This window comes from Xenopus tropicalis, chromosome 5, assembly GCF_000004195.4.
Source record: "Xenopus tropicalis strain Nigerian chromosome 5, UCB_Xtro_10.0, whole genome shotgun sequence".
Classification (NCBI taxonomy): Eukaryota; Metazoa; Chordata; class Amphibia; order Anura; family Pipidae; genus Xenopus; species Xenopus tropicalis.
In genome coordinates this window covers 36,811,750-36,824,508 of record NC_030681.2, presented here as the reverse complement: position 1 = coordinate 36,824,508, position 12,759 = coordinate 36,811,750, and the positions used below count along the sequence as shown (strand labels likewise).

Here is a 12,759-nt window from a genome sequence, read left to right as displayed (position 1 = left end):
TAAAGCTTTATAACTAGGCAGTGGGTTAAATGAGAGACTAGAATATTAATAGGAGAGGGACTGACTAGAAAGATAAGTCATTTAAATTAACAATAAAATTGTAAGCTCACAGAGCAATAGTTTCTTGGCTGCCAGGGTCAGTGACCGCCATTTGAAGCTGGAAAGATGCAGCAGAGGAAGGCAAATAATTCAAAAACAATAAAAAAAAACAATTAAGGTATAGGACATTCTATGACATACTAAGGGGCACATTCATTAAAGTCCGAATGAGGGTGAATGGGAAAAATTCATATTTTTTCTAACTTTAGAACTGTGCGTAATTTCCATGATTTTTTCGTTAATTTGCGTGACTTTTTTGTGCTTTGCATCAATTTGTGCGACAAAATCGTATTTGTCGCAACAACTACGAAAGTTTCGGATTTCATTCAAGCTTCTGTATCGTGAGTTTCCTTGGGACAGGTTGGAGCTGCAGAGTGCCATTGAGCCCTATGGGAGACTTTCCTTGGGCCAGGTTGGAGCTGCAGAGTGCCATTGAGCCCTATGGGAGACTTTCCTTGTGCCAGGTTGGAGCTGCAGAGTGCCATTGAGCCCTATGGGTGACTTTCCTTGGGCCGGGTTGGGGCTGCAGAGTGCCATTGAGCCCTATGGGAGGCTTTCCTTGGGCCAGGTTGGAGCTGCAGAATGCCATTGAGCCCTATGGGAGACTTTCCTTGGGCCAGGTTGGAGCTGCAGAGTGCCATTGAGCCCTATGGGAGACTTTCCTTGGGCCAGGTTGGAGCTGCAGAGTGCCATTGAGCCCTATGGGAGACTTTCGTTGGGCCAGGTTGGAGCTGCAGAGTGCCATTGAGCCCTATGGGAGACTTTCCTTGGGCCAGGTTGGAGCTGCAGAGTGCCATTGAGCCCTATGGGAGACTTTCCTTGGGCCAGGTTGGAGCTGCAGAGTGCCATTGAGCCCTATGGGAGACTTTCCTTGGGCCAGGTTGGAGCTGCAGAGTGCCATTGAGCCCTATGGGAGGCTTTCCTTGGGCCGGGTTGGAGCTGCAGAGTGCCATTGATTCCTATGGGAGACTTTCCTTGGGCCGGGTTGGAGCTGCAGAGTGCCATTGATTCCTATGGGAGACTTTCCTTGGGCCGGGTTGGAGCTGCAGAGTGCCATTGAGTCCTATGGGAGACTTTCCTTGGGCCGGGTTGGAGCTGCAGAGTGCCATTGAGTCCTATGGGAGGCTTCCAAAATCATGCTCTGAAGGTCCAAATTCAGAAAGGTTTTGCGCGTTTACAATTGTTTGAATACGAAAATTTCGTAACTTTCGGATCGCAACCACAAAATTTTCATACGAGCACGATATGAATTCTTGTGCAATTTAAGCACATCTGAAATTATCGTGGTTGCTCCGTTTTTGTTTTCAATCGTACTTTTAACAATCCAAAAATCTTACTTTGATAAATCTGCCCCTAAAAGTTAATGTAAAAGTGAACCACCCCTTTAAGTATTTTGATCTTTAGAACAGTAACTCAGCAGAACATAGATAGACAACTGTAGCACTCTAGCTGCTCAGAATGCTGCCATGTTTTTAAATATAAACATTAAGGGGGCCATTTACAAACTGTTGGATTTTTTCCCCCCAATTCAGAATTATGAGCACTTAAATGAGCACTTTATGAGCGTTAAAACGGGTAAAAATCCAAATTCGACAATTTGCCAGCTAAAACTTGCCGAGATCATGTAGAAGTCAATGGCAGATGTCCCTTCCCTGGAGGATCCTTATTTTGCTTTGAAACTTTAGGTTTTGGATTTCTGACACAGGTTTTTTGTGCAACAATGGGAAAAAGTAGAGATGTCCGTTCAACAATTTAAAACATTTGCAAGTTTTGTGACTTTTTAGAGGTTTGGGATTTATCGTAACAAGAAAATTAGTTTATACAAATTTTACAAATAAAAAAATGAGAACTAATGTGCCCCTAAGGGCTGCCAATATATAACATTATTGCTTCTCTTCTAGGCATTTTTTAACTTTTCTCGGAAAAGTGTGGACTATGAAGCCTTCAAAGCAATAAATGATGCCTGCCTAGTTTATGATGGAAGGCTTGTCATTGATACAACATTTCACACAAATGATGATTCCATAAGAGCAGCAGGAACCTTAACGAAATACTCCAATCGTTATCACGCAAGTGAATGGTCACATAGCAATTTCAGCTCTAAAGAAATCGGCTTCCAGCTTGCTGCTAATATGCTTAATATTTTCGATCCGACACTTGAGCCAGTCATTGAATTCACAGACGAATTTGACAGACTCATCCCAATCTACAAAGGACCTGTAATTCAAGGTTTGGCATAATTGGGTGTGCAGCAGTTCTTCACCCTGGCTCTTTATTTGTGAGATGAATGTACAGCTATGGCTATTGTGTGTACATTTACATGCTCAGCCGTATAAGGAATGCTCCATATAGAATTTATAAGATATATTTATAAGATACAAGTAAAAACATAATTTAAAGATCTTTAAAAACAGAAATACCTTAAGAGCTAACTGAGTTGTATGTGGGTTGAGAAACTGACTTACAACATGGCAGATTAGTTAGAACAAGAATGAGGAAGACTACGGGGATGTAGACAAAGTCCAGTTGAACGCATTAGTCCGTGCAGAACTAAGGTCATTTTGAACATTCTGCTAAAAGATAAAATGTCATTACGACACTGGTGTACATACAGAACAGATTTGTGACATACATAATAAGGTTACCAGACCATAATTCATTTTTAGAAAAATCCAAACAAAAGGGCTGCAGTGATTGCATGTAATTTAAATGTTGTCAGTTCAGGTCACCAATCTCTATTTATTAGAATCAACCCTGACTTTTCCAGATATCATGTTACCTTAATGCACTAATCAAGGGTAATGAGAGTTTTAACACACAATTGTTTAAAGGAACCGTAACACCAAAAAATGAAGTGTATCAAAATAATAAAATATAATGTACTGTTGCCCGGCACTGGTAAAAGCTGTTTGTTTGATTCAGAAAGACTACTATAGTTAATATACATAAGCTGCTGTGTAACCATGGGGGCAGCCATTCACAGCTGGGAAAATACTACAGTGTAACCTGTACCATTTAGCTGTATTTCAACTTAAATAGCTAACCCTATGGCTACACAGCAGCTCTGTGCATATAAACCAGGGGTCCTCAAATTACAGCCACTGGCTGCATATGGCCTCCCAAATTCATTTACCCAGCCCCTGCTGCGTCCTCAACCCTGGCTACGACCTGTCTGCCTCAGCATGGTCCTTGCCCGATGCTAATGATGCAGCTTCATTAGTGTCGGCCAGTGTGATGCAGTGACGCGCTGAGGCAGACTCATAGTAGCAAGGGGTGAGGATGCAGCGGGGACAGGGACGTAGTTCGAGGACTAACTGTAGTCAGGCCCCCCAACAGTCTGAGGGACAGTGAATTGGCCCCCTGTTTAAAAAGTTTGAGGACCTCTGATATAAACTATGGTAGTCTTTCTGAAGCAACCAACCAATGTAGGGAAACAGTACATTATACTTTAATAACTTTGATACACTTTTTAATTGGTAAAACTTCCTAATAACATGGAGACATCTTCAGTAATTCTGGAATTATACTGTGCAGCAACTGAATATCTTATCTGGTACCATCTAACTATCTAATAAATATCTTGTCTAATACCTTATCTAATAAAAGAATTTAGAAGTATAGAATTTTGAATTTTACAGCTCAGCAAAAATAAAAAAATAAACAGAGGTGACTGATTTTCTTTTTCCATTTTCCCTGTGCCAGGTGGTATCATTCCTGGGGGCTTCCATTACTTACATGTAAACAAACCTGCAATTCCCTGTCCTTTAAAGGCTCAAATGGCACAGGCTCATTATGTAAGTAACTTGGCACAACTGTCAATTTAAATAAGAAATTGTGTTTTTTTTTTAACCTGACTAACATTTATCCTAGGTATAAAGACTAAATATGGAGCTGAGCAGGATGCTCCTCTGTGACCAGTGCCTGTGCAGTACAGCAGGACCATCTGCATGTGCGCCAGTTGCCGAGGGGGCAGGCTTAGGCTAAATACAGACCTGTACCCACAAGATATATTTTAGCCAGAAAATGCATAGTTAAGCCAAAAAGTTCTTTATGTGTTTAGTGACAGGCTGATCCCATTCATAACAATTACTGTACATATGTGGCACACAAGCTGGTCATACTGGTGTATTCTTCACACTCAGTGTTCTACTAGCAGAGAATTGCCTGGTGTGGCAGGGGCCCTTATTGGGCTGCTTGGTTGCCAGCCACTAATATATCTCTCTAGCTGGTTAGATATTTTTCTTGGGTAAGAACCTGGTTGATCCCATTCTCTATCCACAGGTCCCCCATCATAATGTGATGGTTTGCTTGGGAACCAAATGAGCACATAGGTGGGAAACTCACCAGACAATGGGATCTTTAAGTGTATGGCCAGCTTTAGTTTTTTGGTGAATACTGAATCTCAAGTCAAGGGGGTCTTGGCGAATCATGATGTTACCTCTTGGAACAGAAAAGCCTGAGCGGTACATTACATTTCCCTTAGTGCAGCTCACCACTTTGCTAACTTGAGTTATTTATTAAAAACATATTCAAGCATATATGATTTATTATGGAATAGTCAAGGACTGTAGTGGCAGCAGCAGGAGGAAATGCACAGGGGAAGGAATTCAGTTCTTATAGTGCTTAGATACCTGAATAATGACAGCTGTATGAGTTTCAGTGTGCACTGCATCTCAGATTCCTAACATTATAATGTATTTTCAGATAGCGGTATGCTTGTTGAAAATCTCCCAGTATCATCTGCTCATAGAGTTCTTAGTCACATAAAAAGAAGAAAATAGTTTTATAAAGGATATTCAGAGAATCCATTACCACAATCATGGCCTTAATTTGTGCAAAGGTAGAAGAGAGCAAACATTACTAAATGTACCAACAGAGTGCTCTAGGCTAGCCTGCCGAACTTGTAACCAAGCAACTAAATTCTGCATCAACTATGGAATGTGCATTGCACACACATCTGCTCGCAGAAGCCTTTGCCCATTAGCCATAGCACTGGCCATTGAGTGCTCTGGTTATGTCCCAGATTTTCAGTTTTATTAATGCTCAACTCATACTTCTAATCAGGGGAGATAAGTTGAAAGCAAAATGAGTTATTTAATGATTAGTTTTATAGCGATGGAGGAAATAACTGTGATGGTGGATAAGGAGAGATTTACTGTTGGTATAAAGACATGTATCATATTTACACATCAGCCTGCAATTACCATTGAATAGTAAGTGTATTATTTATCAGTTTCATGCATTTGCTCAGAATAAACTGGCATCTATAAATCAATCTCATGAATTTACAGGAAGCGTAATACACATTTATCAAGGAAACAAAACAAAAAACTGTAAAAAATATATACCGGTATAGGATCGGTTATCTGGAAAGAAATTATACAGAATTATACAGAAAGCTCTGAATTACGGGAAGGCCATCTCCCATAGACTCCATTTAAATCAAATTATTCAAATATATTATGATTCCCTTTTTTTTCTGTAGTAATAAAACAGTACCTTGTACTTGTTCCCAACTAAGATATAATTAATCCTATTGAGTGTATTTAAGGGGCATTTACTAATGTTCACATTTTCTTTTTCACTATTTGTAATTTTTTCACAAAAATATGATCCTACTGTGGAAAAAATGCAATGTTTTCTCAATTTATTATGTGACAAAACAGCGACAAATCTGAAAGAAAAAATACACCATATAAAAGCTGTTGAGATCATGCAGAAGTCAGTGTCCTTCTACAACTGGAAGATTTCTCTTTCCTTCATGGGTTTTAGAGGTTTTTTTTGACAATTTCATTTGTGCAACAATATGAAAAACTCATATGTTTTGCAGTTTTTATACATCTTTTTTTGTTCATGTTTTTCAGTTCAAATATTTTAATAAATGACATTCATGGTATTTATGGAAATGAGTTTTTTAGTGGTTTCAAAAAACTTCAAAACTACAGATATCTGATTTTGATAAATCTGTCCCTTAAAGTTGAAATTCTTTTTTAGAAGACTGAAAGTATGGAGATCTAGATTACAGAAAGACCCCATATCTTGAATATCCCAGGTCCTGAGCATTCTGTATATCAGGTGCCGTACCTGTATTTTATTTTTCTAAACTCCATGACCAAGTACGGATGCTGCCATGTGTTTTTTTATTACTACTTTTTATTCACACACGTAGTCAGGCTAGCAACCAGTGGTTTAAAGGAGAAGGCAAGTCATTTTGGCATTTTACTGCCAATAGATTAACCACAATAGTGAAATCTAGAACACTATATTTATTCTGCAGAAAGCTTTACCATACCTGAGTAAACAGCCCTAGAAGTTCCCACTGTTTGTTTAAGATAGCAGCTGCCATTTTAGCTGCCATCACACATTCTGATGGGAGGGGGAGTGCATTCTTATGAATTCTTATGGGAGGGGATAGCAGGAGAAGGGAGAGAGGAGAGAACTGAGCCCAAACCTGAAGGAGCCCTTAAAGAGAAGAAGTCTGATACTAAATTACATCTATACATAAAAGGAGACAAGAAATTCTGTGTTTCTTTTGATAGAGGACTCAGTGCAGCATTTCTGTGAGTGCTTATGGCTGTATTTACATAGACCTTTCTGATAAAGCTTACTTAGTTTTTACCTTTCCTTCTCCTTTATTAATAGGGGAAAAATACCCAGAAGCTTTTGGGAGACTGATATGTGATTTCATTGGGTGAAAGATAGGTCATGTTCCTAAAGATATTGCTGTGGGGTCTAGTAATTTTACTGATATGTGATTTCATTCATTCAGTAAATTCATAGTAACTACATATCTTTTAGGAATTGTAGTTCTGCAGAAGATGGAGAAATACAGTGTGAGATCTATAATTTATTTTGATATAAACATGCATTATTTAGAATGGGAAACATTGGCCTGTGGCTTATTTATGTGTAGCTGAAATACAGCACCCAAAGACTCCAAAACCTGGGTGTTGTTGTCCAGCAAGACAAGTAGGACCCTAGTTGGCACTTTCAGACCCTGCTAGGATTATATTGGGAAAGCAGATATGAGCACAAAGTACATTTCCCTAGTGGATAATTTGTATTTTTGGAACAGTTTCTGGCACTTGCACTGGGCTGTGTTTGACTATTCATACTAATGAAAGGGGGCATTTATAGATTTATTTTATACAAAAGCCACCAGGAAATGTATATTTCAGTATATAATGTACATATTTATGTAACACTTTGCCATATGCATGTAATGAAAAAACACAATCAGTTTGTGTTGTGCAAATATATAATTAATTCTCCCTTCAATTAAATATAAAGACACCGATTAGTAAAAAATCTAAAAGATTCAACATTTAACAATTTCTTTTCCATGATTTGCCCCAGTGTAGAAAAGAATGGTCCTAATTGTCAATCCTTGCTTGTGTTTTGCATTTTGGGGGTGAGTTAGAGAGAGTGGCTACACTCCCACACCCCGTAAAAACCTGATTGTGTTCCCAATATGTATGGCATGCTTCATGAAGCCATTTATTTGTAACGCACCTGCACCCACATACGGGGGTGGGACAGATCATTCTTATACTTATTATTAAGAGCAATTTATTTTTAATGTTCAAGATTTTTCCAAGAAAGAGGAGCATGCACCCCAAATATTATCAGGTTACAGATAAATTATTATCATAATAAGACATACAATAAGAAGCCACCAGCATGGGGTACAGGTATAGAATATGGAATGCTTGGGAACTAAAGTTTTCTGGATGATTTTGTAATCTGAATCTTCATATCTTACGTTTGCTTAAAATGATTTAAACATGAAATCAATCCAATAGGATTGTTTTAACACCAGTATGGACTCTTGCAGCTTAGTTATCAACAAGTACAACATACTATTTTATTATCACAGAGAAAAATTAAATCATTTGTAATCATTAGAATTATTTGCCACAGATGGACCATCTCCAGCCTGTCCTTCAATTCCAGTCTTTCAATAGGAAATTTCCAAGGATTTTTTTTTTTTACTTGCATTAAAAATACAAGTAACTGGTCTTTGAACATATTAGTTCAGGCCTCTGTTAGCTTATTCAGTAGGGCCTCCTGGGGACCTTCCTTGGGGTGATAACCAAAATGCTGTCAATCAAGGCATATACACTGTAAGAACATCTACTGGCCTTAGGGCAATTCCACCATATGTGGATCATTGTTCCTGACTCACCACCACCTCTAGAACAAATTGGATTAAAGGATAGTATAAAAACAACTTTGAATACAAGTATTACTTGGATGTGGAAGCAAGATGCAATAGCTTTCTAAGATTTTGTTTTTAACTGATACTGCACATTAACTTGTACTTATGTTACTCTCTAATGTGACAGTTAATAAATCTGCTATTGTTGCATAAGAAATAATGTTACATTAAGAGAAAGTATATTATGATAGTGTCTCTTTAAGCAGCTGTAGAAGCCAGAAACATTTTCCTATATGTTGAATTTCAGGGACGGGAGATAGTAACAGGAAGTGCAGTGGATGGAGATTACTTCCGGCTACACATCAATCAATACAATATGGTGGAATCTATTACCTGCCTATCACAAAAACCTTTTCCAGAGTCCAATTACATATGTCTGTACGGCCATCATGAGCGACTGCTGAACAATCTGTGTGCTCGATTTGATGAGGGGCTCATCAAGGACTTGTACAGGTAGGAAATTCCAATTTAATTCTAATTTTTGAAATTTACAGTTTCAGATGAGTGATTAGGAAGAGTTCCTATGATGGAATATATAAATAAATCCTATAACCTTTGCCTTTTTTTATGATACTGTCACATTGTACACAAATTCAAATACCTGTGGTCTACAGTGACAAATTGTCCTTTCAGCAAGAAGCATATTGCCATGAATTTATTGGTTATGGTCTTTCTAATCTAATGTTTAGCTACTCATTATTAACTTTTGGCAACTGCAGAGTGGCAGCATGTAAAGGTTTCAAGGAGTCACCAATGTTGGTGGACTTGTAATAAAAGAATAAGGGGTATTCCTGAGTCTACCCTAGTAGTGATGTATGCATGAGTGGCGGGCAAGAGTTCAGCCAGACTGAAGGAATAAGAGAGGCCTAACAGAGCATCAGGCCCGGCTGGCAATCTGTGGGTTCTGGCAAATGCCAGAGGGGCTGCTGTAAGATGCCATAGACAGTCACTATTTATTGGGCTGGTGGGGGGGCTGTTTGGGCCTCTGTGTACTTGACATGCCAGGGCCTATTTTAAATCCCAGTCCAGACCTACTGAGCCTTAAGTAGATTCTGACTTCAGCATCATATGGAATTTATGTAATTTGAAGGTACCAAATCATTTGATGAGAAACTGACTCCATGGGATATTCAAAGTATTTGAGCCTATGTGCAAGAGTCATTTGATTCTAAAATAGTAATAATAATCTGACAAGGAAGCTGAGCTGTAATAGGAGGGGTGTAGACTGTGGCCATGGATCATTCTATTAAATAGTCTTACAGGGTACCACATCAGAATCATTGTTTGCCCCCCCATCAAAACACCAGACAGATAATCTGTCTCACAAACATAAACTATATTTAAATTGTGCATTAGCCAACTTCCCCCACCTACACTGCAGAGGCCCCAGCAATGGCAGGGCTACACCATACCTCCCAACATGTGAAAATAAAAAATATTTGGGCCAATTTACACCATGTCCCTTACCCACTCAAACCCCTGCCCACATTTTATTATGATAACGAGGTCATAAGCAAAATTACCAAATCAACTTAAAATAGCAAATTTGTTTTATTTATTAAATTCTATATATTTTTTTTGTTCACTTCGAAAGGCCACAACCCAACCCAGCCTTCTACATAAAGTAACAAACAAGGGAGAAAATAGGGGTTATCTCTTAGAGGGAAACTTAAGGACTCTAATAAATAGAACTTAACAGCCTGGGCTCTGAATTGAACTAATGTGTATTATTGTAAGGAACCTTTTAAAAGTAGAAGATCAAGACGAACTCACTCTTTCAGCCTTTACAGATGCCTAGCACGCCATGCTGGATGGATCTGAAAGGGTATTATAAAGTAAAATAGAATTTCCAAGTAAGAGGCCAAAGGCAGAAGAAAACACTTTGAACATCATTTTATGTTTCTAAGAAATCTTTAATAAAAAGCTGAAAAAAAAAGAAAGAAAATTTTTGTCCATGTCGACTCTTTTGTGGTCAGCAGTGTCATCAGCCAAACCTTAGTAGGACGAGGACTGTAAGTGCTACTTACAAGTCAATAGCTAGACGTGATAACATGCATTACCCAGCTACTCATGCGCTCCGCTTTTCTAACAGTCAAGCATGATGACCTTCTGGAGGCAGTAATGCTTCAAAGCATTTTGAAACAAACACTATCATGAGTGAAAGAGGCAAGATAAAAGGAGCAGCGGAGATGTTCTTAACAAATAGTAATAAATAGGTGACATTGTTCTACTGCTGTGCTGCTCTGTAGTGCTCTCCTATATAGCTGTTGGGATTCAATATGTGATTCCATGGATTTGGTTGTTTTAAAAAAAGTCATTCTTTATTAAACAGATAATGTTTATTAATAGGGTAGGCACAACTAAACTTTTAACTATGTCAGTTTGAGCTTTTTGAAATATTTTTGCGCTTTGCAACCCATTCAAAATTATACAAAAAGAACAAATTCGAGGTATTCAGGTTTCTTTAATTTGATCACATAAAAAATAAGATAATATTCGCTTTTTAAAATTTGAGATTAATCAGAATAGGAATATATTGATAAATAAACGTCTATATGTTATACATGTAAATACAGAATAGGAACATCATCTTTTTATTGGGATGTAGTATCACACCATATTTAATAGAGAGCATGTTGCATACACACCAGCACAGGAATATATGCAGCACCACATACATTTTCTTAATTTTCTGTAACTCCACCTTAACAGTAGAGGATAAAAAACCTTTTATTGATTTTATAGGGTGGTTAAAAAATAAAACTACATAGAAATGTGCCATCCCATGCACTTACCCATCAGATCTAGTTATTTCTGCCATATTACTGCAGGCTCCCATTGGCAGCCGGGTGTATTGCACTCACACTACTAGCACTGATCTTCACTTGTCCCTCAACTTCATGTACCTTCTAGGTGTTTTCCTCCGTCTCCTCCTCCTTGTATGTCTGTGGAAGGTTTATATCTTTATTTAGAAGAATGGATGTATTTTTTCTTTTGCGCTCCTCTCATCAAACTGTTTGCTGTACTAATGGAAATATTAAAATTGCCCATACTAAACAGATGGCCAAGTGTAACTGTTCTTATTTTAAAAAACACCTCCAGGCCACTTGTAGCCCTACAGCTGTATCTCCACCAATCAAAGCAAGTGTTCAGCTGCAAAGAGTTTAGCTTGCAAGAATTCCAGGGAGTGCTAGGGTGATTAAAAGCATTGTGTTTCATTGAAAGCCCAATTCAATCTCTTCAGAACTATTCCTAATTTTCTTAAGGAAGTTAAGATCTTGCCCATTTTGTATGTTATGCTTTTAATACCATGAGAATTGATTGTCCTCGAAACATGCCCACTCCTTGATTGTAGTGTGACCCCATCATAATTCATCTTTTCTTGAGTTCCTGAGTGATGCCTATGTGTTATGGGCCTTCATCTTTATCTCTCTATTCCTTTACCATTAATCTGTTTGCCAATTACCATCCATTTATCTGTATTGACTTTGATTTGACTGTTGTTACTCTTATCCATTGATTACTTCAAACAGAAGTAGAATTATTATCATACGGTTTTAAAATTTAAGCTATCTAATCTGCCAGTACAACCAATTCAGGGAAGGAGTTCCACAACTTCGCAGCTTTTACTGTATTAAATTGTTTTTACAGCTTGAGAACCTCCTTTTTTCTAATAGAAGTGGATACCCTTCTGTCTGTTGGAAGGACCTACTGATGAATAAATCATTAGAGAGCTTATTGTATGGTCATCTTGTATATTTATATATAGTTTTTATATCCTTTGGTGCCTCTTCTACAGTGAAAACAATCTTATCCTGGCCAGTCTTTCTTTATAACTGAGACCTTCTATAAATTTTATCAGCTTAGTTGCCCTTCTCTGGGCTTATTCTATTTCATTAATATACTATTTAAGGCAAAGAATAAGTCTCTCTTTCCAAACACTGAACATTGTGTCTGTTATTTCAATACAATGGACATTGCTTGGTCATTTTTATACCAAATACATATTACTGGTTCAACTAAATACAATATATATTTAGCCAAGCTTGCCTGGATGACTTTATCCACCAGGTTACAGGTTTTCATCTGTGAAAATGCCAGTTTGCAAACAAAGGCCACTTTGTTGTTGACATGACTGCGCACACATAGATATGGCCTATACAGAGACCTCAGAAGGCTAGGGACTTAGTGGGTCTATTGTGGCCAAATTATATAATTTGCTACCAAATTGTTTCTGAGCATTTTAAAAAAATTACCCCTTTGCCAGAATGAGTCTGTACTGCTCAGTCTTTGCCACTTGTGCTCCCATTAACTGTTCATGTTCTTGCTGTGATGCACAATGAAGCAGGCAGGGATCTGGCAAGCCTACTTTAGGCAAAGAGCAACATGTTTTAACCCCATTGGCCCTTTCACTTAAACCCAGTTTATAGGGGCTATTGTTT

General features: G+C 38.1%; 1 protein-coding gene across 3 annotated transcripts in view; it reads left to right on the top strand.

Annotated features, from left to right (window-relative positions):
• The window catches only part of cfap61 (cilia and flagella associated protein 61), a 142,063-nt gene that overhangs the window by 103,063 nt on the left and 26,241 nt on the right, over nucleotides 1-12,759 (top strand). For 2 of the 3 annotated variants that reach the window (NM_001079044.1, XM_031901802.1), the window contains 3 exon segments: nucleotides 2,001-2,328; nucleotides 3,802-3,893; nucleotides 8,565-8,770. In NM_001079044.1, coding sequence (NP_001072512.1) covers nucleotides 2,001-2,328; nucleotides 3,802-3,893; nucleotides 8,565-8,770 — 626 coding nt within the window. 3 annotated transcript variants of the gene reach the window in all.